The following is a 23,911-nucleotide window of genomic DNA, read 5'->3' as shown; positions in this document are numbered from 1 at the left end:
GGGGGGCGCTGGCGCCTATCTCAGCTACAATCGGTCGGAAGGCGGGGTATTGGGAAATTGTGTTAGATGTAAATATAAATGGAATTCAATGATTTGCAAATCCCTTTCAACCCATATTCAATAAATGTACTACAAAGACAAGATATTAGATGTTCAAACTCATAAACTTTATTTTTTTTTTGCTTTACAAAATATTTACTTAGAATTTCATGGCTGCAACACGTGCCGAAGTAGTTGGGAAAGGGCATGTTCACCACTGTGTTGCATCACATTTTCTTTTAACAACACTTAATAAACATTTGGGAACTGAGGAACCTAATTGTTTAAGCTTTGAAAGTGGAATTCTTTCCCATTCTTGTTTTATGTTGAGCTTCAGTCGTTCAACAGTCCGGGGTCTCCGCTGTCTTATTTTACGCTTCATAATACGCCACACATTTTCAATGGTGGACATGTCTGGACAGCAGGTGGGCCAGGAAAGTACCCGCACTCATTTACTACAAAGCCACACTGTTGTAACACGTGGTTTGGCATTGTTTTGCTGAAATAAACAGGGGCGTCCATGATAACGTTGCTTGGATGACAATATATGTTGCTCCAAAACCTGAATGGACCATTCAGTATTAACGATGCCTTCACAGATGTGTAAGTTACCCATGCCTTGGGCACTAATACACCCCCATACCATCACAGATGCTGGCTTTTGAACTTTGATAACAGTCTGGATGGTTTGCTTCCCCTTTGGTCACGATGTCGAATATTTCCAAAAACAATTTGAAATGTGGAGTCATCAGACCACAGAACACTTTTCCACTTTGCATCAGTACATCTTAGATGAGCTCTGGCCCCGGGAAGCCGGCAGCGTTCCTGGGTATTGTTGATTAATGGCTTTCGCTTTGCATAGTAGAGTTTAAACTTGCACTTACAGGTGTAGCAACCAACTGTAGTTACTGATAGTGGTTTTATGAAGTGTTCCTGAGCCCATGTGGTGATATCCTTTACACACTGATGTCGGTTTTTGATGTAGTACAGCCTGAGGGATCCAAGGTCCGTAATATCATCGCTTACGTGCAGTGATTTTTCCAGTTTCTCTGAACCTTTTGATGATTTTACGAACCATAGATGGTAAAATCCCTAAATTTCTTGCAATAGCTCGTTGAGAAATGTTGTTCTAAAACTGTATGACATTTTGCTTACAAATTGGTGACCCTCGTCCCATCCATTCTAAAGTTTATGATTGTTTGAAAAAAAAAAAGTTTATCAGTTTTGACTTCAAATATGTTGTCTTTGTAGCATATTCAACTGAACATGGGTTAAAAAGGATTTGCAAATCATTGTATTCCGTTTATATTTACATCTAACACAATTTCCCAACTCATATGGAAATGGGGTTTGTACTTAACAAAAAACAGTGAAATAACCAAAAACATGATTTATATTCTAGTTTCTTCAAATGAGCCACCAAATGCTCTGATTACTTTTTGGCATTCTCTCAATAAGCTTCAAGAGGTACAGTAGTCACCTGAAATGGTTTTCACTTCAGAGGTGTACTCGAAGCTCATCGAGAGAATGCCAAGGGTGTGCAAAGCAGTAATCAGAGCAAAGGGTGGCTATTTAGAAGTAACTAGAATATAAAAAATGTTTTCAGTTTTTTCACGTTTTTTTGTTAAGTACATAACTCCACATGTTTCCATTCATATTTTTGATGCCTTCTTTGACAATCTACAACAGGGGTCGGGAACCTTTTTGGCTGAGAGAGCCATAGAAGCCAAATATTTTAAAATGTATTTCCGTGAGAGCCATATCATATTTTTTAACACTGAATATAACTAAATGCGTGCATTTTTTAAAGTAAGACCAACATTTTTAGAATATAATAAGTCTCTAATTATTTTTAATAACATTGTTATTTCCTGAGCAGGTGCGGTAGAAAACTGATGGATGGATTTAAATGCATGAGAATGTTGTATATTTTGAACGTTATTTTTAAAATCGTGATTACCAGCGGAATTATTCATTAATTATCGTGTTACGCAATGTCATCTTAGATGTATCTGTGAGCCAGATGCAATCATTAAAAGAACCACATCTGGTTCTAGAGCCATAGGTTCCCTACCCCTCATCTACAATGTAAAGAGTACTATATTTACTATATGTTGTGGACAGCAAAGCCAAAAAAACAATCCAAAGTGTTTCTTTCACTTGCAAATTATGAAATAGATGATTGTATCTGCTTTTGACACAACCATTGTTGGCTTCTTCCAAGTTTGAAATTGTAAGCTTGGAAACTCTTGAAATTGCTGATGAGCATTTAGGACAGACCTGAAATAACCCACTGAATTACTTCACTAAAAATTTCCCTTTCCTTTTGACATTAAGCAAGTTCAGGTAATGGCAATATAACAATGTAAACAGAAAGTTTATTTTGAATGTCTGATTTTGGTCTGCGACAAGCAAGCTTGTCTTTCAGGACTTAACTTTGGCCCAGAGGCGTCACTAGGTTGGAAGAACAGGGGGGGCCTAGCCCTCGGAAGGTTCCTGTGATGCGAGCATACGAGCGAAAGATTTTTGCACGTGCAAGATGTTTTTGCTCTCAACTTTTTTGCACTGCATTAAGAATTACACAACAATTAAGTGGTTGAAAGTGGAAGTGGGAGAAAGCTTCAGTCATCTTTAGTAAGTATGAGACATAAGGACAGTGTTGTTGCAGGGAGCTCTCAAGAAGAGAAATGTTGCACAGATCTAGGGGTGTGGGAAAAAATTGATTCGAATTTTTATCGCGATTCTCACGTTGTGTGATTCAAAATAGACTCTCATTTTTTTTAAATCGATTTTTTTTTAAATCAATCCAACAAAACAATACACAGCAATACCATAACAATGCAATCCAATTCCAAAACCAAACCTGACCCAGCAACACTCAGAACTGCAATAAACAGAGCAATTGAGGGAAGACACAAACACGACACAGAACAAACCAAAAGTAGTGAAACAAAAATGAATATTATCAACAACAGTATCAATATTAGTTATAATTTCAGCATAGCAGTGATTAAAAATCCCTCATTTACATTATCATTAGACATTTATAAAAAAAGAAAAAAAAGAACAATAGTGTCACAGTGACTTACACTTGCATCGCATCTCATAAGCTTGACAACACACTGTGTCCAATGTTTTCACAAAGATAAAATGAGTCATATTTTTGGTTCGTTTAATAGTTAAAACAAATTTTCATTATTGCAATCAGTTTATAAAACATTGTCCATTACAATTATAAAATATTTTTACAAAAATCTACTACTCTGCTTGCATGTCAGCAGACTGGGGTAGATCCTGCTGAAAACCTATGTATTGAATGAATACAGAATCTGTTGTGTTTGTTGGTTTGTTCCTGCCTTCTCTGTGTCTGCACCTGTTTTTTAGTGATTTGTCCTCGGCGAAGGGTGGACCCTGTGGCGCACCTGCTTACAAATAGCTCACCTGTATTTAAGCTTGTCACTCTCAGCTTGACCTTGCCGGTTATTGTTTCCTGAACCCCACACGTACATGTGCTCGCTTCGACTCGTCTGTCCTAGTACGTTGCCTTTCTTAAATCCTGTTAATCTTAACCTCGTTGTGTTTTTTTTCCTAGCCGCCTTGTTTTAATGAGGACTTTTGCTGCGCTTAGTGCGTCCTGGCTTTTTCCCCGCCGACCACTAAAGAAACTGTTTTGTTAATATTATGGTGTGCACTTCTGCCCCATCGCCTTTTGTTACTCCTTTTGGACTTATTACATGTTTTCCCTTTTGTACATCTACCTTGCCTTCCTTCTCTGCATTGAACATTTCCTAACATAATTATCATGGACCCCGCAGAGACGGACTCGGTTAGAAGGGCGTTGCAACAACAGGCTATTTGTCTTGGGCAACAGGAAGAACAATTTGGCATTCTTGGGGCTTGCGTCAACGCCATGGCGGAACGGCAAGGAACCCACCTTCATGCGTTGGAGAGACAGCTGGGAAGCGTACTCACCGCGCTGCGGGCGATGTCTCCTTCCACGGCCGACCCAGCAGTCCCGCAGATACAGCCACTTCCCGAAAATGTTCCTTTGCCTAACGTCACTCCTCCTGCTTCTTGCCCACCACTCTCCAAGCCTGAGCGTTTCTCCGGCGAGTCAGGTGATGTGCGACCTTTTCTCACCCAGTGTGAGATCTATCTTCAACTATTACCCGCGTCCTTTCCCTCTGAAAGAGCTCGCGTGGCTTTCGTCATGTCCCACATGAGTGGCCGGGCATCCGCCTGGGCCACCGCAGAATGGGGGCGCCAGTCTCCCGTGTGTGCCTCGTACACCGCTTTTTCCAAAGCCATGAAGAACATTTTTCAACGCGAGATGCCTGGACGTGAGGCGGCCTGATCAATATTACGTCTGCAGCAAAGGCAGCGCAGTGTCACAGACTTCGCCATTGAATTCAGAAGGCTGGCTGATGAAAGCGGATGGCCCACTTCTGCATCGGCGGACGTCTTTTCCCTCGGACTGGCCGATCGAATCCGGAAGCAGATGATCCCGCTCAAGACTCTCGACAGCCTCGATGAGCTCGTCGCCTTGGCGGTGGAAATTGAGAATCGCCTCGTTGACTGGAAGAGAGAGAGTTTACGACGCCAAGGACCCCGCACCTCGACGTATAGTGGGAGTGAACATGGAGCTCACCAAGCTACTTATGGACCGATACCCATTGTCAATGCTGTGCCGATATCACGGAATGGTGAACCCATGCAGCTTGGAGGGAATTGTCTCTCACAAGCTGAGAGGGATCGTCGCCTTCGACTCCAGCTTTGTCTGTATTACGGAGAAGCTGAGCATCGCGTCACCCACTGTCCTCATCATCATGCCCGTCGTCGCACTCAAGCTTCTCCTCCTCGTCGCTCTCTAGCTTCACCTCCTCATCGCACTCAAGCTCCACCTACTCGCCGCACCCCAGCTGCACACCCTCCAGCGACCGCTCCGGCTCCTCTACCGCCATCTACAAGTCAGACTCTGTCGAGGTTTCAACTCACTGGCATGCTCTCCTGGGATAAGGTTCAGCATTTAGACATTAGGGCTCTTATTGACTCTGGTTCTGCTGATAATTTTATCGATGAATCACTTATTAGACATTTTTCATTTCCTGTTGCCAAATTACACAGACCTACAGTGGGCCGATCCCTCGATGGAGGCCACCTGGCGAGCGTTACTCATCAGACTCAGCCGTTAACTCTTGAATGATCTGATAACCATTTTGAGTCAATCAGTTTTCTCGTCATTCCTTCTCGTTCGTCTCCTGTTGTGCTCGGACTTACCTGGCTAACTAAACATAATCCCCATATTGACTGGGCCAAGACGAAGATCATTACCTGGGGGATTTTTTTGTCATATTCACTGTCTACGGTCCGCATGCCCTCGCACTGGGCCCGCACGTGTCGTAACCCAGGAGATCATAGATTTGTCGATTGTACCCACAGTTTACCACGATCCTAAAGAGGTTTTCAGTAGGCACCGCGCGTTGTCATTACCTCCACACCGTCCCTATGATTGCTGTACTAATTTCCTCCCGGGTGCCACATTTCCTTTGTCCCGTCTTTATAACATTTCGAAACATGAAAGAGAGTCATTAGGGGACTATATCACCACGTCACTCGCTTCGGGTCTCATCCGTCCCTCCAACTCTCCTCTCGCCGCCGTTTTTTTTTTTTTGTGGAAAAGAAGGATAAGACACTCCATCCTTTTATTGATTATCGTGCCCTGAACCTTATTACTGTCAAGCAGGTGTCTCAAACTCAATTTACCTGGGGGCCACTGGATGCAGAAACTGGGTGAGGCTGGGCCGCCAGAAAAGATTCCTTAAAAAACCCAACATGCACTTTTTAATGTGCTCACCTTCTATGAATGGCTTTCCCGCCCTTGCAACATACTTGCCAATCCTCACGATTTTTCCGGGAGACTCCTGATTTTCAGTGCACCTCCCGACAATCTACCCGTGCAACCATTCTCCCGAATTTTTCCCAATTTTAACCCGGCCGACATTATTAAGGGCTGCCGTGACTGCACTGCCTTTAAAGTCCTCTACAACAGGGATTCAGGGTAATTGTTCTGGTGCGTTTATGTTGTATTACGGTGCGGATGTTCTCCCGAAATTTGTTTTCCATTGTTGTTTGGTGTGGGTTAACAGTCTGGCACATATTTGTAACAGTGTTAAAAAAAAAATTACGGCCGCCCTTAGTGTGACGTGTGTCGCTGTTGATCAAGTAGATCTTGCAATAATACATTGCGTCCCACATGGCCAGATGCAACATACAACTGTGCTTGCACGCAGTCAGTTCAGGATGTAGGGGGCGCTAAAGTGCCTTTATGGCACTCCCTGAATATTGTTGATCATGTGAAAATTGACAGGGGCTTCGAGAGAATTGGTGACTTAAAATTCAGGGGTCTCCTGGGAAAATTGGGGACGTTGGCAAGCATGACCTATCAAGCGCCGTTCGTAATAAACTCGTGGGCCGCACCAACATTAAATTGTTAAATCATAACGCAGGCCGCATGTTTGAGACGCCTGGCTTATGGTTTTTAATAGTCCGGGGTCTCTGCTGTCTTATTTGATGCTACACAATGCGCCACACATTTTCAATGGGAGACAGGTCTGGACTACAGGCATCCCAGTCTAGTACCTGCACACTTTTACTATTTAGCTACGCTGTTCTAACACGTGCAGAATGTGGCTTGGCATTGTCTTGCTAAAAAATAAGCAGGGGTGTCCATGAAAAAGACGTTGCTTGAATGTCAATATACATTGCTCCGAAACCTGTATGTACCTTTCAGCATTAATGTTGCCTTCACAGATGTGTAAGTTACCCATGCCTTGGCCACTAATACACCCCCATACCATAACAGATACTGGCTTTTAAACTTTTCGCCTAGAACAGGTGCAAATGGTTCTTTTCCTTTTGGTCTGGAGGACACAACGTCCACAGTTTCCAAATATAATTTGAAATGTGGACTTGTCAGACCACAGAACACTTTTTCACTTTGCATCAGTCCATCTTAGCTGGCGGCGTTTCTGGGTATTGTTGATAAATTGCTTTGGCTTTGTATAGTAGTGTTTTAACTTGCATGTACAGATGCAGCAACAAACTGTAGTTACTGACAGTAGTTTTCTGAAGTGTTCCTGAGCCCATGTGGTGATATCCTTTACACACTGATATCTGTTTTTGATGCATTACCGCCTGAGGGATCAAAGGTCACAGGCTTTCAATGTTGGTTTTCAGCTTTGCCACCATTGTCCAGATTCTCCGAAACTTTTGATGAAGTTACGGACCGTAGATGGTGAAATCCCTAAATTATTTGCAATGGCTCGTTGATAAATGTTCTTCTTAAACTGTTTGACAATTTGCTCATGCATTTCTTCACAAAGTGGTGACCCTCTCCCCATCCTTGTTTGTGAATGACTGAGCGTTTCATTGAAGCTGCTTTTATACCCAATCATGGCACCCACCTTTTCCCAATTAGCCAGTTCACCAGTGGGATGTTCCAAATAAGTGTTTGGTGAGCATCCCTCAACTTTCTCAGTCTTTTTTGCCACTTGTGCCAGGTCTTTTGAAACATGTTACAGGCATCAAATTCTAAAAGAGCTATTATTTGCAAAAAATAACAGTTTACCATTTCCAACAGTAAGTATCTTGTCGTTGCAGTGTAATCAATTTAATATAGGTTGAAAAGGATTTGCAAACCATTGTATTCTGTTTTTATTTACCATTTACACAAAGTGCCAACTTCACTGATTTTGGATTTTTTATATACTTGTGTAATTTCAGGGACGTTCTGCTGCATATATCATTTTCCTAAACTACTGTTAGAGGGAGGGGAGGCAGAGAGTGAGGGTTGTTTGACAAATTACATACAGACTTTTTGAATCAAGTGTCAGGGCCCCCTCGCTTCCTCCTCACTCCTCCTCTCTCATTAGGTCAGAGACACCCTCAGCATGACGGAGCAAACACTGCCCACATGGCCTGAGGATTCACCGCTGCGCTTTCCACCGTGAATAACAAGGAATATAGCTCAGATGACGGCAACGGTAAAAACGCCACTGCGGAGGTCCTTCAGCGAGCATGTGAAAGTCTCCAGCAATAAGGCTTGGGATGGCTTCTGGAGAACTGCGAGGGAGAGGAGGCTGTGGGGTGAGTTGGGATGGGACTGTTTGGTGTGACAGCATGGGAGGCACAGTTTGTGTAAGGCTTCAACAACTTGGGTGGTGGTGAAATGTGCATCGATTTTAAAAAAAATATATGTATATATATAAATTAAGGCTGTCAAATGATTACAATATTTAATCGTGATTAATCACAGTTTGTTCATAGTTAACTCAAAATTAACCGTGATAAATCGCAGATGGACATTTTTGTACCCAACCACCGGGCCGCGGCCCGATTGGTACCGGGCCGTGGCCCGATTGGTACCGGGCCGTGGCCCGATTGGTACCGGGCCGTGGCCCGATTGGGACCGGGCCGCAGAATAATGTTTTATTCATTTTTGTTTAAAAAAAAAAAAAGTTATTTTTTTATTTTTTTATTAAATCAACATAAAAAAACACAATATGCACTTACAATTTGTGCACCAACCACAAAAACCTCCCTTTTTCATGACAAAGAAAAAATTTAAAAAAATTAAAAATAAGGATCCAAAAAATAAAATAAAATATGCAAACAGCAAAACGTTTTAACTAACCATTGAAGCTGTTTTTATATTATATTTGTGTGTAGAAATGTATCCAATGAACCCCATTGCTCTTTCTAGCATTTGCAATTGGTCCCTTTTAGCTTATGTAAACAAAGATGAGCTTAATATTCGTATCTAGCTTGTTAGCCTGCTGCTAGTCTAAGGCTGGGCCAATATAACCCTATCGTTATATATCGCGATAGACACATAATCACTATCAATATAAAATGTGTTCATTATATATTCTATATATATTTATATTTTTTTAATAGATGAAACCAGGAATTATAACGCAAGATTTTTTTCATGAAGTCTCTTGAGATCTAGGAACCCAGCAAACAGGAAGTGTCACTGAGCAAAGAAAGGAGACGCTATTAGCCAGTTATGTAACAGTATCAACTACAAAGTGTGGTTGCGCCGTCTTTCTGTCTTGCTGTGGATTCTCTGCATGGAGTGAGAAGAGAAACTGTAATATCTTGATATATCAACTCAATAACGGAAACGTGTCTTTAATTTTATTGCTTTTAATCCAGACTGTGCGGCAACATCCTGACACTTCCAATGTGTCGGTTTAATGAGTAGCTTCCCAAACTACTATGTCTAGTGTTCAGTAGCTTATACATTACTGCCATCTTGTGTCTCAAATCTGAAAATACCCTTCAAATGTACTTAAATTATTTTATTACCTTAGTGGCGCCCATCCTACCTGGCTATCAGACAGCCTCTGTACTGATAAATAGCACCCTTGGTAAGTTGGAAATTGTTTCATTGTATTTATTGGTAGGCTTAAGTAAGTCATAAAAAGTATCAGTAATTATCGATATTGATCATTATAAAAAACGTATATTGTGATATGGTTTTTAGCTATATTGCCCAGCTTATGCTAGCCACCCATATATTCCATTAATACATTTTTTGTGCACGTAGTCAGTTATTGCTGCGGTTGTTCGTACTTCCCATGCATGCATCCATCTGGTACAGATTTTATTTTTTTTAATAAGAATAGAGATTAAATTGTTTTTCAACTCTTTGTCTGAGAATACAGTACCAACTTGGTTACCATTCAAACCTGGACACAGTTGTGCTTGAACCCTGTGAATCCAGCCTAGCAACAAGCAATCAGCAAACTTTAGGCATGGCTATAAAAAAATAATTGTCACTAAAAAAGAATTTCATGTATAGAAATTAGAAATCAGGTAGTCATTTTCCTCATTCACAAGGCTTCCTTATTAGTTTATTTGGGTTACCAAGAGGGCTCCTGGGTGCTCAAGAGGTGGCAGTGGAGGTTACACACTTGTGATATTGGAGGAAACACATGCATCAGTGTTGCTTGAATGGCATTTGATAAAGCATCTACTTTGGTATGAGGGCCTTGTTTAGGGGAGGTATTTAATGGATGGTTACCTCACTGAACCAAGGTGACCCAGGAACACAGCATCTTAACTCAGGCTGCTGCAGGCATATGGGGGTCTCAGGTGTAAATGTGAGGTTTGAATGAAAAAGCTCAGAATGTGCTTTAAATATGAGTGCCAACTAAAGAAACTACAGAGGACTTGGCCAATTATTTCCATTATTTACAATCTATGATGTGTGAAGAGCTGGTTTTGGTTTGTGGTTTCCTGTAAGAGTTGATACCAGATCCAGCTGAGCATTCGCCTACCACTGCAGCTTGTGTGTTTCACGTCTACACACAAAGTCATGAGTCGTCACGCTCCGTAATTGGCTGAGAGACACGTTATGTAATTCTGCGCTTCATAATAATCACGTCATCAAAGTCAAAGAGACAAATGCTCTGTTGATCCAGCGTCTCAGGAAAAGAGGAATAGTTCTGCTCAATAACTCCTTTTGCCAGTTCTTGTGTATGAGACAGTCTCAGATGATAGTAAGCTATATGATTGTTTCATATTTTAGATAATAAATTAATATTCTGTAGTTTCTTTTACCCAGTTTATCCCACAGATTTATGTCTGACCATCACAGCCAATTTTCCAAATTGATGCGATTTGATCTACACTTGAATATTAAAGGGGAACATTATCACAATTTCAGAAGGGTTAAAACCAATAAAAATCCGTTCCCAGTAGCTTATTTCATTTTTCGAAGTTTTTTTCAAAATGTTACCCATCACGCAATATCCCGAAAAACGTCTTCAAAGTGCCTGATCCACCCGTCCATTTTCCTGTGACGTCACTGCGTGATGCCAATACAAACAAACATGGCGGATGGAACAGAAATATATAGTGACATTAGCTCGGATTCAGACTCTGATTTCAGCTGCTTAAGCGATTCAACTGATTACGCATGTATTGAAACGGATGGTTGGAGTGTGGAGGCAGATAGCGAAAACAAAATTAAAGAAGAAACTGAAGCTATTGAGCCATATCACGACAGACAGCGGAACGGGAGGAAGCAAGGACGAATTTAGCGATTGCCTTCTAACCAACGATTGGTATGTATTTGTTTGGCATTAAATGTGGGTGGGGGGAAAGGCTGGATGCAAATATAGCTACAAATGAGGCATAATGATGCAATATGTACATGCAGCTAGCCTAAATAGCATGTTAGCATCGATTAGCTGGCAGTCATGCTGTGAGCAAATATGTCTGATTAGCACATAAGTCAATAACATCAACAAAACTCACCTTTGTGATTTTGTTGACTTTATCGTTGGAAATGTATCTGCTTTGAGTGTCGTAGGATATCCACACATCTCTGTGCCATCTCAGTCGTAGCATTGTTATCGTCGGTAAAGTGTGCGAGGGACTTTCGCATCTTTTGACCACTGGTGCAACTTGAATCTGTCGATTGGTATGTGTTTGTTTGGCATTAAATGTGGGTGGAGGGAAAGGCTGGATGCAAATTTAGCTACAAATGAGGCATAATGATGCAATATGTACATACAGCTAGCCTAAATAGCATGTTAGCATCAATTAGCATGCCGTGACCCTTGATATGTCTGATTAGCACACTCCATGTAAGTCAACTTGAATTCGTCCCTGTTCGTGTTGTTACACCCTCCGACAACACAGCGATGAGGTACGAAAAACAGTCGGAAAAACGGAAAATAACAGAGCTGATTTGACTTGGTGTGTGTAATGTGTTTGAGAAAATGGCGGATTGCTTCCTGTTGTGACGTCACAGGTGAAAGGTCATTGCTCCGACAGCGAACAATTGAAAGATGTTTCAATCGCCAAATTCACTCTTGTAGAGTTCGGAAATCGGTTAAAAAAACATATGGTCTTTTTTCTGCAACATCAAGGTATATATTGACGCTTACATAGGTCTGGTGATAATGTTCCCCTTTAAAAAATGTCTCCTAAAAAATACAGATTTTCTTAGTTTGTGCTCTTCACCATAAACAACAGTTCAAACTTTCAAAGTCTCAGAAGTGCAATTTTGAAATAAAGGAATTACAAGTGATAGTGTACTTTTATTGCAACATTCCATTAGTACAAAATAATAGGAGGGTTGCATATGATGTCGCATCTGTTTTTCTTCTTTGCAGCTAAATTCAATTGGTCAAGCAGCATGGGCTTAGCCATAAAACAAGTGAGACGGAGTGTAAAGTTTGATCAGAAAATCTCCTATTGCTTTTCTGTTCTTGAGTGTTCCAATTGTTCCAATAGAGAGATAGGAAAGAACTTTCATATAATCCCGAAACAAGTGCCTCTTAAAGGTAATAAAGTCAAGAAAGAAGAAAATGGCTGTTAAAAATATCACTTTTATTAATATCATATCATCTTGTGGAACACAATCATACAACTCGTGTCTGCGGCGATCACTGTGTAAAATGTTTGTTCGAACATTTGATTTGTTTGAGAAACTCTCTGTGATGCAATCACGTTTAATTCTCTACTATATTTGTAGACAGATAGATAGTACTTTATTGATTCCTTCAGGAGAGTTCCCTCAGGAAAATTTAAATTCCAACAGCAGTGTACAGAATTGAGATCGAATGTAAAAAGTAAATAATGGGGGTATAAATGGAAACAAAATAGAAAAATATTACAATAAGAATAAAAATAAAAAGCAACAATGAGAATAAAAACATAACAGTAAAATTGTCATAACGGTAATCAGGTTTATGTTTGATCATGTTTATGTTTTGTTTTCGGACTCTTGTTTCCGGTTTTGCACTTCCTGGTTTTGTTTGTTTCCATAGATACTCAATAGTTTCCACCTGGTCTCCAAGTCACGCCCCTGTCCTCAGCCTCACACCTGTTTCTAATCATCATCATAGTCACTATTTAAGTCATTTGTTTTCTGTTCCTCGGCTGGGAACTTTGCTACCTGCCTACCTGCCTATCTACCTATGCTGCACATCCTTCATGCCCTCGATCACCTGCCACGCACCTTGCTATTCATGCCCCTTGTTTTTGGTCACAGTAAGTGTTTTGTTTTAGTTGTTCATAGCCATGCCATCGTGCTGTTTTTGTTTATAGTTCATTGTTATTCATGCCATTGAGCAAGTGTTTTGGTTTCAGGTTTATAGTTATAGTCTCGGTTCTAGTCTTGTTTCATAGCCCGGTTTTTGTACCGCCATTGAGCGCGCCCTTTGTTCTCTTGTTTTTGTATTATAGTGTTTAAACAAATTAAACAGGTACCTTAATTCACGCCTGGCTCGTCCCAAATTCCCCCTGCTTCAAAGAAGCAAAACAAGTCAAAGTCCTGACAAAAATAAGAATATAACAAGAGAAATTAGGCAGCAGTGACCATAATATGAAAAGGTATTCCACTGTTATTGTAAATCAAAAGTCACATTGGCTTCCTTTACTGTATATATTCATGTTCCAAATTCAGGTCATAACAACGGACGGCGTGGCGCAGTGGAAGAGTGGCCGTGCGCAACCCCAGGGTCACTGGTTCAAATCCCACCTAGAACCAACCTCGTCACGTCCGTTGTGTCCTGAGCAAGACACTTCACCCTTGCTCCTGATGGGTGCTGGTTGGCGCCTTGCATGGCAGCTCCCTCCATCAGTGTGTGAATGTGTGTGTGAATGGGTAAATGTGGAAGTAGTGTCAAAGCGCTTTGAGTACCTTGAAGGTAGAAAAGCGCTATACAAGTACAACCCATTTATCATTTAACATTATGTTGGTAAAACATTTATTTTCTTTGGTTTTGTCATGGACATCTTGTTGTTGACAACTAATGTTAGCATAAAAAACATTTTAATAGATATTGATCGATGTTGTAATATTTTACACAGCTCTTCTCAGAATTTAAGCAGATGTTTCCCATACATTAATTTATTTGTGGCGGGCCTTCATAAATTCCTTTGGACCTTTGCAAATTGATATTTTTACATTTTCTTTTCATTTTTGCATTACAGGAAGGACCTCAGGCACTCAACTCGCCTGCCTTCCACAAAGGGGAGGTTTCAATGTCCGGCGGTGTATAATGTCCAACAATTTGACTGCAAGGTTAATAGTCAAAACAGACAACTCCGATTCGAAGCATATAAGACACTCCTTTGTTGCTATAGAATCTCATGTTTGTCAACATGAAAAGTCATTTTGATTTAACAAGATTATAATTCCGCAAAATATAGTATGTTATAGTGGAACGACAATTTACCTCGTTGGTGTTCTTGGCTTCATTCTCTGTGCGCAATGTTTTATGATTTATCCTCTCCACCACTGGAGCCTCTCACGTCCTTTCTTCTTTCTTCATCATCGGCACGTCTCAATATTTACGTCTGCCCTAACAAGTTGCTGTTACTCACAGGCCAAATATGGACTTTGACCCGCACTGCAGTTCCAAACAAAAGTCTTTCTCCAAACTTCTACCTTACGCCTCCACACACAGAGATCACAAAAATGATAGGCTGACAGTCTCCAGAAGCCCCAACGCAAAATGGGAATCCAAAGCAATATCCAACTCGTCTGACAAAGTGGAACCAACCCTTGATTATCAACAGCCAGGGAAATTTCAAGTTTGTAAGCACAATTATTGTGTCATTGTGACTCGTTGCACTCTGTGGAATCCATTTGGAATTTAAAAGTTTATTTCAAAAGGATGCTGCTGCACAGATCTGACAGAAGCTATTCAATCAAGCTTTAAAAGGCCGCCATGCCACAATGTGTGGCAGCAGCTTTGGTTTCAGGCCACTTCACTTCCAACATGGACAGCTTTGATTGGCTGCATTCAAAGTAGAACTCCCAGTATGACAGCCAATGCGCAGGAGTTTGATAGTTCAGCCATGGTCACACTTTCTCCTTTTAATTGTTCTTGCGTTTCTTCAGGGAAAAAAAAACACTCCCACTTTTGCTTCATGATGTACTGCTGAAGGCAACATGGGCGGACAAGCTTTCAAACTTCATTTACGCACGCTTCACCGGTGTAGGGGAATTATCTTTTGAATGGTATTAAGTTACTTTTGGATTGGTGAAACATGTCATTTCACAAAATGAAAACACTCCGATGGTTGTTTCATTAGAAATTGAACCAAAGGTTTATGAAAATACACCTGAAACATAAAAACATGGAGGCAAAATGTTCATCCTTCATACTTCATGCAAGATGCCTTCATATAACATTACCTGTTTGCTGTCAAAGTTAAGCATTTTTAAGATGGCAACAGTGAATGACCCTAGGTCAAGTTAACTTACAAAATAGGCGTGTATGAATTAGTTTTTGATGATTCTATTTGATTTAATACCTCTAGCATTTCATCTCTGGCTTTGTGATGGCCATAAGCTGCCGGTATGTTGGCACCATTGGACTTGGGAACTTCAACAAGGGGAGATTTTCTGTCTTTACTTGCCTCCTCTGCTCTTTTTAGAGCGCCAAAAAAGCTGGTCGACTGCTTTCCAGCCGATTTGGCCAACTTGTGAACTGACTGTTGTAAGAATAACTGTTGTGTGTGCGTTTTGACACACTCAACATCATGCACCTCGGCTCTGTAGTCACCGCCACAGAGCGGCATTCAGATGAAAGAACACTGCCGGTATTTTTCAAAGGCAATGTAGTACCGATTTCTATTCATTAGTATCGCGGTACTTTATTAGTACCGCGATACTAATTATTTGAAATCGGCTTATTGCTGCCCTCTTGGCCAGGTCTCCCTTGAAAAAGACATATTTGATCTCAATGGGATTTTACCTGGTTAAATAAAGGCTAAATTAAAAAAATTGTTCCGGGCCTGTTCCCATGGGGCCCGGCCGGGCACAGCCCGAAGAGGCAACGTGGGTCACCCCTCCAATGGGCTCACCACCCATAGCAGGGGCCATAGAGGTCGGGTGCATTGTGAGCTGGGCGACAGCCGAAGGCAGGGCACTTGGCGGTCCGATCCTCGGCTACAGAAGCTAGCTCTTGGGACGTGGAACGTCACGTCACTGGGGGAGAAAGAGCCTGAGCTAGTGCGCGAAGTCGAGAAATTCCGGCTGGATATAGTCGGACTCACTTCGACGCACAGCAAGGGCTCTGGAACCACTTCTCTCGAGAGGGATTGGACCCTCTTCCACTCTGGCGTTGCCGGCAGTGAGAGGCGACGGGCTGGGGTGGCAATTCTTGTTTCCCCCCGGCTCAAAGCCTGTACGTTGGAGTTTAACCCGGTGGACGAAAGGGTAGCCTCCCTCCGCCTTCGGGTGGGGGGACGGGTCCTGACTGTTGTTTGTGCTTACGCACCAAACAGCAGTTCAGAGTACCCACCCTTTTTGGGAACGCTCGAGGGAGTACTGGAAAGTGCTCCCCCGGGTGATTCCCTTGTCCTACTGGGAGACTTCAACGCTCACGTTGGCAACGACAGTGAAACCTGGAGAGGCGTGATTGGGAAGAATGGCCGCCCGGATCTGAACCCGAGTGGTGTTTTGTTATTGGACTTTTGTGCTCGTCACAGTTTGTCCATAACAAACACCATGTTCAAACATAAGGGTGTCCATATGTGCACTTGGCACCAGGACACCCTAGGCCGCAGTTCCATGATCGACTTTGTAGTTGTGTCATCGGATTTGCGGCCTCATGTTATGGACACTCGGGTGAAGAGAGGGGCGGAGCTTTCCACCGATCACCACCTGGTGGTGAGTTGGCTGCGATGGTGGGGGAGGATGCCGGACAGACCTGGGAGGCCCAAACGCATTGTGAGGGTCTGCTGGGAACGTCTGGCAGAGTCTCCTGTCAGAAAAAGTTTCAATTCCCACCTCCGGAAGAACTTTGAACATGTCACGAGGGAGGTGCTGGACATTGAGTCCGAGTGGACCATGTTCCACACCTCTATTGTCGAGGCGGCAGATCGGAGCTGTGGCCGCAAGGTAGTTGGTGCCTGTCGGGGCGGAAATCCTAAAACCCCTTGGTGGACACCAGCGGTGAGGGATGCCGTCAAGCTGAAGAAGGAGTCCTATCGGGTCCTTTTGGCTCATAGGACTCCGGAGGCAGTGGACAGGTACCGACAGGCCAAGCGGTGTGCAGCTTCAGCGGTCGCGGAGGCAAAAACTCGGACATGGGAAAAGTTCGGGGAAGCCATGGAAAACGACTTCCGGACGGCTTCGAAGCGATTCTGGACCACCGTCCGCCGCCTCAGGAAGGGGAAGCAGTGCACTATCAACACCGTGTATGGTGCGGATGGTGTTCTGCTGACCTCGACTGCGGATGTTGTGGATAGGTGGAAGGAATACTTCGAAGACCTCCTCAATCCCACCAACACGTCTTCCTATGAGGAAGCAGTGCCTGGGGAATCTGTGGTGGACTCTCCTATTTCTGGGGCTGAGGTCGCTGAGGTAGTTAAAAAGCTCCTCGGTGGCAAGGCCCCAGGGGTGGACGAGATCCGCCCGGAGTTCCTTAAGGCTCTGGATGCTGTGGGGCTGTGTTGGTTGACAAGACTTTGCAGCATCGCGTGGACATCGGGGGCGGTACCTCTGGATTGGCAGACCGGGGTGGTGGTTCCTCTCTTTAAGAAGGGGGACCGGAGGGTGTGTTCCAACTATCGTGGGATCACACTCCTCAGCCTCCCCGGTAAGGTTTATTCAGGTGTACTGGAGAGGAGGCTACGTCGGATAGTCGAACCTCGGATCCAGGAGGAACAGTGTGGTTTTCGTCCTGGTCGTGGAACTGTGGACCAGCTCTATACTCTCGGCAGGGTTCTTGAGGGTGCATGGGAGTTTGCCCAACCAGTCTACATGTGCTTTGTGGACTTGGAGAAGGCATTCGACCGTGTCCCTCGGGAAGTCCTGTGGGGAGTGCTCAGAGAGTATGGGGTATCGGACTGTCTTATTGTGGCGGTCCGTTCCCTGTACGATCAGTGCCAGAGCTTGGTCCGCATTGCCGGCAGTAAGTCGAACACATTTCCAGTGAGGGTTGGACTCCGCCAAGGCTGTCCTTTGTCACCGATTCTGTTCATAACTTTTATGGACAGAATTTCTAGGCGCAGTCAAGGCGTTGAGGGGTTCCGGTTTGGTAACCGCAGGATTAGGTCTCTGCTTTTTGCAGATGATGTGGTCCTGATGGCTTCATCTGACCGGGATCTTCAGCTCTCGCTGGATCGGTTCGCAGCCGAGTGTGAAGCGACCGGAATGAGAATCAGCACCTCCAAGTCCGAGTCCATGGTTCTCGCCCGGAAAAGGGTGGAATGCCATCTCCGGGTTGGGGAGGAGACCCTGCCCCAAGTGGAGGAGTTCAAGTACCTAGGAGTCTTGTTCACGAGTGAGGGAAGAGTGGATCGTGAGATCGACAGGCGGATCGGTGCGGCGTCTTCAGTAATGCGGACGTTGTACCGATCCGTTGTGGTGAAGAAGGAGCTGAGCCGGAAGGCAAAGCTCTCAATTTACCGGTCGATCTACGTTCCCATCCTCACCTATGGTCATGAGCTTTGGGTCATGACCGAAAGGATAAGATCATGGGTACAAGCGGCCGAAATGAGTTTCCTCCGCCGTGTGGCGGGGCTCTCCCTTAGAGATAGGGTGAGAAGCTCTGCCATCCGGGAGGAACTCAAAGTAAAGCCGCTGCTCCTTCACATCGAGAGGAGCCAGATGAGGTGGTTCGGGCATCTGGTCAGGATGCCACCCGAACGCCTCCCTAGAGAGGTGTTTAGGGCACGTCCAACCGGTAGGAGGCCACGGGGAAGACCCAGGACACGTTGGGAAGACTATGTCTCCCGGCTGGCCTGGGAACGCTTTGGGATCCCCCGGGAAGAGCTAGACGAAGTGGCTGGGGAGAGGGAAGTCTGGGTTTCCCTGCTTAGGCTGTTGCCCCCGCGACCCGACCTCGGATAAGCAGAAGATGATGGATGGATGGATGGATGGTTCCGGTATACCGTACAACCCTACTTGCAACTTTAAAAAAACAATTTATTTTTAGTAAGAAAAAGGGGAAATTAACTCCCACATTTTATAAGTAATGGAAATGTGTGCCCTATAATAAAGGAGCAAGTCAGATCTCTCGGTGAGGTGGCTCCCTGCAGTCATCCAAATTTTAGGACTGTCTGCATTACTTCCTTTACAATAAATACTTCGATTATTGATGTTTACTAATCGATTCTATAATTGTCCATGTCTGAATTTAAATCTATTATTTCCCCCACCTCCAGTATCAACAACGCATTGGCTTTTAATTGCTGGCGAGAGCTCAAAGATGAGAAATTTCTGACCGATGCTGCCTTGGCACTGTTCTTGCTAAACGAGTAAGGGACTTTGGATGCTCAAATCAAAATGATAATGCTAGTGTTAGCTATCGGAAATTTGGATGGTAGAAATAAATAGCCTCTAACGTGATAGTTTCACTACTAATTCCTTCGAAAAAAATTCTCTTGTCCATCTTTGTTGTTTTTGTCGGCCATGGATGCGCCCCGATACATTCTTAGTCGTAGTGTCATGTTTGAAGAGCAATCCAAGATTATTTTTTTGATAGTGTATGTTGTTTACCACCATGATAGCCATTGGAGACGTAATATTTAATGGGAAATGTGGACTTCTTCTGGCAAAACACTACCGTTTTGGTCCACTGGCGCCGCCAAAATCAACAGAAACTTAAATTTCTTAAGTGCGGATTTAACGTCCTTATTTTTTAAAGTGTTCAATTTAATATAAAGTCTGACGTTCTTAAATTCAATAGTTTACTTTTTATAGTATTAAAAAAATATTGTATTAATACAAATTCGTCAAGTGCGGATCAATATACTTAAAATATAGGAATACAAATCGATCTATTGATGTATCGATCAATCGTTACACCCCTTTTATTAAATGTTCACCAGTTCCCTACCGAGGATTTTTATGCAAAAGTCTCAATATCTGAAACTATCAGTTTGATCTGCATGCCGTTTGTATGGGAACTTTGAGCTTTGCAGCATTTGCAATGGTCATAATAGCCAACACTAGGGCTGCGAATCTTTGGGTGTCCCTTGATTCGATTCAATATTGATTCTTGGAGTCACGATTTGATTCAAAATCTATTTTTTTTTTCAATTCAACACAATTCTCGATTCAAAAACGATTTTTTCCCAATTTAAAAGGATTCTCTATTCATTCAATACATAGGATTTCAGCAGGATCTACCCCAGTCTGCTAACATGCAAGCAGAGTAGTAGATTTTTGTAAAAATCTTTTATAATTGTAAAGGACAATGTTTTATCAAGTGATTGCAATAATGTAAATTTGTTTTAACTATTAAACGGACCAAAAATATGACTTATTTTGTAGAGCAATCAATGTTTGTCGTGTATGGATAATATCTGCACACTTTTCAGTTTGTACTGTTTTTGCCCTTTTTTCTGTTGAATTTGGAGTTAGGTTGAGAATGTGGCTTTGAACTTGAAGAGTTAACACGGATTTGTAATGTGCAGTTATTTATTTCCCTTTGACTCCTCTTTTGTCATGCCACACAATAGGAATGTAACAATAAATGGTATCAACTAGGGCTGTGAATCTTTGGGTGTCCCACGATTCGATTCAATATCGATTCTTGGGGTCACGATTCGATAATATATCGATTTTTTTCAATTCAATTCAATTCTCGATTCAAAAACGATATTTTTCCGATTCAAAACGATTCTGTATTCATTCAATACATAGGATTTCAGCAGGATCTACCCCAGTCTGCTGACATGCTAGCAGAATAGTAGATTTAAAAAAAAAAAAAAAAGCTTTTATAATTGTAAAGGACAATGTTTTATTAACTGATTGCAATAATGTAAATTTGTTTTAACTATTACACGTACCAAAAATATGACTTATTTTATCTACGTGAAAACATTTGACACAGTGTGTTGTCAAGCTTATGAGATGCGATGCCAGTGTAGGCCACTGCGACACTATTGCTCTTTTTGTTTTTATTTTTATAAATGTCTAATGATAATGTCAATGAGGGATTTTTAATCACTGCTATGCTGAAATTATAACTAATATTGATACTGTTGTTGATAATATTCATTTTTGTTTCACTACTTTTGGTTTGTTCTGTGTCGTGTTTGTGTCTTCTCTCAATTGCTCTGTTTATTGCAGTTCTGAGTGTTGCTGGGTCCGGTTTGGTTTTGGAATTGGATTGCATTGTTATGGTATTGCTGTGTATTGTTTTGTTGGATCGATTAAAAAAAATGATCGATTTAAAAAAAAATGAGAATCGATTCTGAATCGCACAACGTGAGAATCGCGATTCAAATTCGAATCGATTTTTTCCCACACCCCTAGCCAACACTATGTCTAATAAAGTTAAATTTAACATTACATCATGCCAGCAAACCAACTCGCTGACAATTAGCGCAACAAACTTCACTTCTTTACTTAATGAAGCTGTTTGTCAATGATTAAAAGTGATGGAAGAATGACACTGAGCTGTGAGTCAAACGTTCTAGGAGGAATCAATGTGACATCAGCTGCTGATTGCCATCAGAGATGCTCCAAACTAAACAAAGCCACAGCAGAGGTGGGAACATAGAGGGGAGGTAATGGGGAAATAAAACAAATGTTGTCTCCCTTTTCTCTGCGGCACTGACAGAACGAGAGAAGAACACATGCACAATCACATACTCTTATAATTATAATCACACCCAGTTGTAGTCTTGCAATTTGTGTAACAAATGAATCCAGCTCAGTGGGAAAAGTTCACAGGAAGTGTGTGTGCGTGTGTTTGTTATCTGGCAGAGCCTTGGCGACGTGATGAAGAGCTTGTGTGACAAATAATGGAAAGCCAACTTAAAACAGAAGGAGGACAGAAAGAAGAAAACAAACAGAAATAAGACAGATTCATATTCCAGGCTGTGCTGGTGAAAACAACCAAATTGTTTATGGATGAGAGTGTCACTCAAATTGGGCTCTATTTTACTCGATAACGCAGGTGTGCCTATTATTGTGGCCCTTGAGTAAGTATTTTTCCTGCTCATTTGGTTTCTATACACGCCTGACATTAATAGTTGCCTGGATTTCATCCTAAACTCCTCGGTCACATGACTTCCTCTGTTACCCTCTGATCTTTCTATCTACGTCATCTATTTTTCTTAGTAACTTTCCTTGGCTGCTTTGCTTTACCACTTTATTTGCTGTCTCTATTACAGACTCCAGGGGGAGTTTGCGGGTTCCCACTATTCTTCTTTTTTTAGGTTATTTAAAAGTACAAAAAAACACTTCCAGATGTGCCCACATGTTGTGGAATAAGAAATAACCATACGGAATAGAAATTTAGAGGACACAGGTTTCAAATTTCCTGAAATCCAACATTTGTACAGTGAACATTTAAGAGTTTTACTGTAATTCCTTAAGAAAATCAAATATTTTAGCATTTAAGGCCTTACCGTATCAGATTTAGCTATGTCATTAAAATTAGTGTTGTGTTGGGTTTGGAACTAGGTTTAGGGTTATTGGAGAGTTTGGTTCATGCATAGGGGCTAGGTATTGTGTAATGGGTTGGCATTTACTATGTGTAGGTTTAGATTCAGGGTTTAAAGGCCTACTGAAATTAGATTTTTTTATTTAAATAGGGATAGCAGGTCCTTTCTATGTGTCATACTTGATCATTTCGCGATATTGCCATAGTTTTTTCTGAAAGGATTTAGTAGAGAACATCCACGATAAAGTTCGCAACTTTTGGTCGCTAATAAAAAAGCCTTGCCTTTACCGGAAGTAGCAGACGATGTGCGCGTGACGTCACAGGTTGTAGGGCTCCTCACATCCTCACATTGTTTCCAATCATGGCCACCAGCAGCTAGAGCGATTCGGACCGAGAAACAACAATTTCCCCATTAATTTGAGCGAGGATGAAAGATTCATGGATGAAGAAATTTAGAGTGAAGGACTAGAAGAAAAAATAAAAAAATAAAAAAAATATATATATATAAGTTTTTAAAAAAAAAGGCAATTGCAGTGGGAGCGATTCAGATGTTATTAGACATATTTACTAGGATAATTCTGGAAAATCCCTTATCCTGCCTATTGTGTTGCTAGTGTTTTAGTGAAATTAAATACTACCTGAAAGTCAGAGGGGTGTGGCCACGGGTGTGTTGACGCCAGAGTCTCTGAGGGAAGTCACGGCAGCTGCAGCAGGACGGACGCTCCGCTGATGTCTCCGGTAAGAGGCGACTTATTACCACAGTTTTTTTCACTGAAAACTGCCGGTTGACATGTAGTCGGGATCCATGTTCGCTTGACCGCTCTGATCCATAGCAAACTTCATCTTCTGGAATTTTAAACAAGGAAACACCGGCTGTGTTTTTGTGGCTAAAGGCTAAAAGCTTCCCACCTCCATCTTTCTACTTTGACTTCTCCATTATTAATTGAACAAATTGCAAAAGATTCAGCAACACAGATGTCCAGAATACTGTGTAATTATGCGATTAAAACGGACTACTTATAGCTTGGATCGGGCTGGAAAATAATGTCCGCTACAACCGGTGACGTCGTCATACCGCGACGAATTCAACACAACACTTTGCGGGAAATTTAAAATTGCAATTTAGTCAACTAAAAAGGCTGTATTGGCATGTGTTGCAATGTTAATATTTCATCATTGATGTATAAACTATCAGACTGTGTGGTTGGTAGTAGTGGGTTTCAGTAGGCCTTTAAGGTTAGGATCATGGTTGGCATTGGATTTGGGGGTTGGCGTTAGATTTCAGGGTTATAGTGTCGAGTTCTTTTTGTGAGTCAGTGTTAAATGAGAGGTTTGGGATATGGGAGTCTGGTTGGTGTTGTGTTGTTTCATATCGGAGTGGGATCTGCGGTCATCGTAGCATTGAAGTTGGAGGTTAGGGTTTTGTTGGAGTTAGA

General features: G+C 42.2%; 1 protein-coding gene across 3 annotated transcripts in view; it reads left to right on the top strand.

Moving 5' to 3' along the window:
- The first annotated feature begins 8,047 nt into the window (after window positions 1–8,047).
- si:dkeyp-23e4.3 (rho GTPase-activating protein 7) overlaps window positions 8,048–23,911 on the top strand; it is a 92,706-nt gene continuing 76,842 nt past the window's right edge. The window contains exon 1 of one of the 3 annotated variants that reach the window (XM_061898812.1): window positions 8,048–8,184. In XM_061898812.1, coding sequence (XP_061754796.1) covers window positions 8,070–8,184 — 115 coding nt within the window. In that variant the 5' untranslated portion in view covers window positions 8,048–8,069. The remainder of the gene's footprint in view (window positions 8,185–23,911) is intronic. The other 2 variants (XM_061898811.1, XM_061898810.1) reach the window with 2 other exon arrangements.

This window comes from Nerophis ophidion, linkage group LG04 (assembly GCF_033978795.1).
Source record: "Nerophis ophidion isolate RoL-2023_Sa linkage group LG04, RoL_Noph_v1.0, whole genome shotgun sequence".
In the NCBI taxonomy this organism is placed as follows: domain Eukaryota; kingdom Metazoa; phylum Chordata; class Actinopteri; order Syngnathiformes; family Syngnathidae; genus Nerophis; species Nerophis ophidion.
Note: the sequence above shows the minus strand (reverse complement) of the source record. Positions and strands in the feature narration are given on the sequence as shown.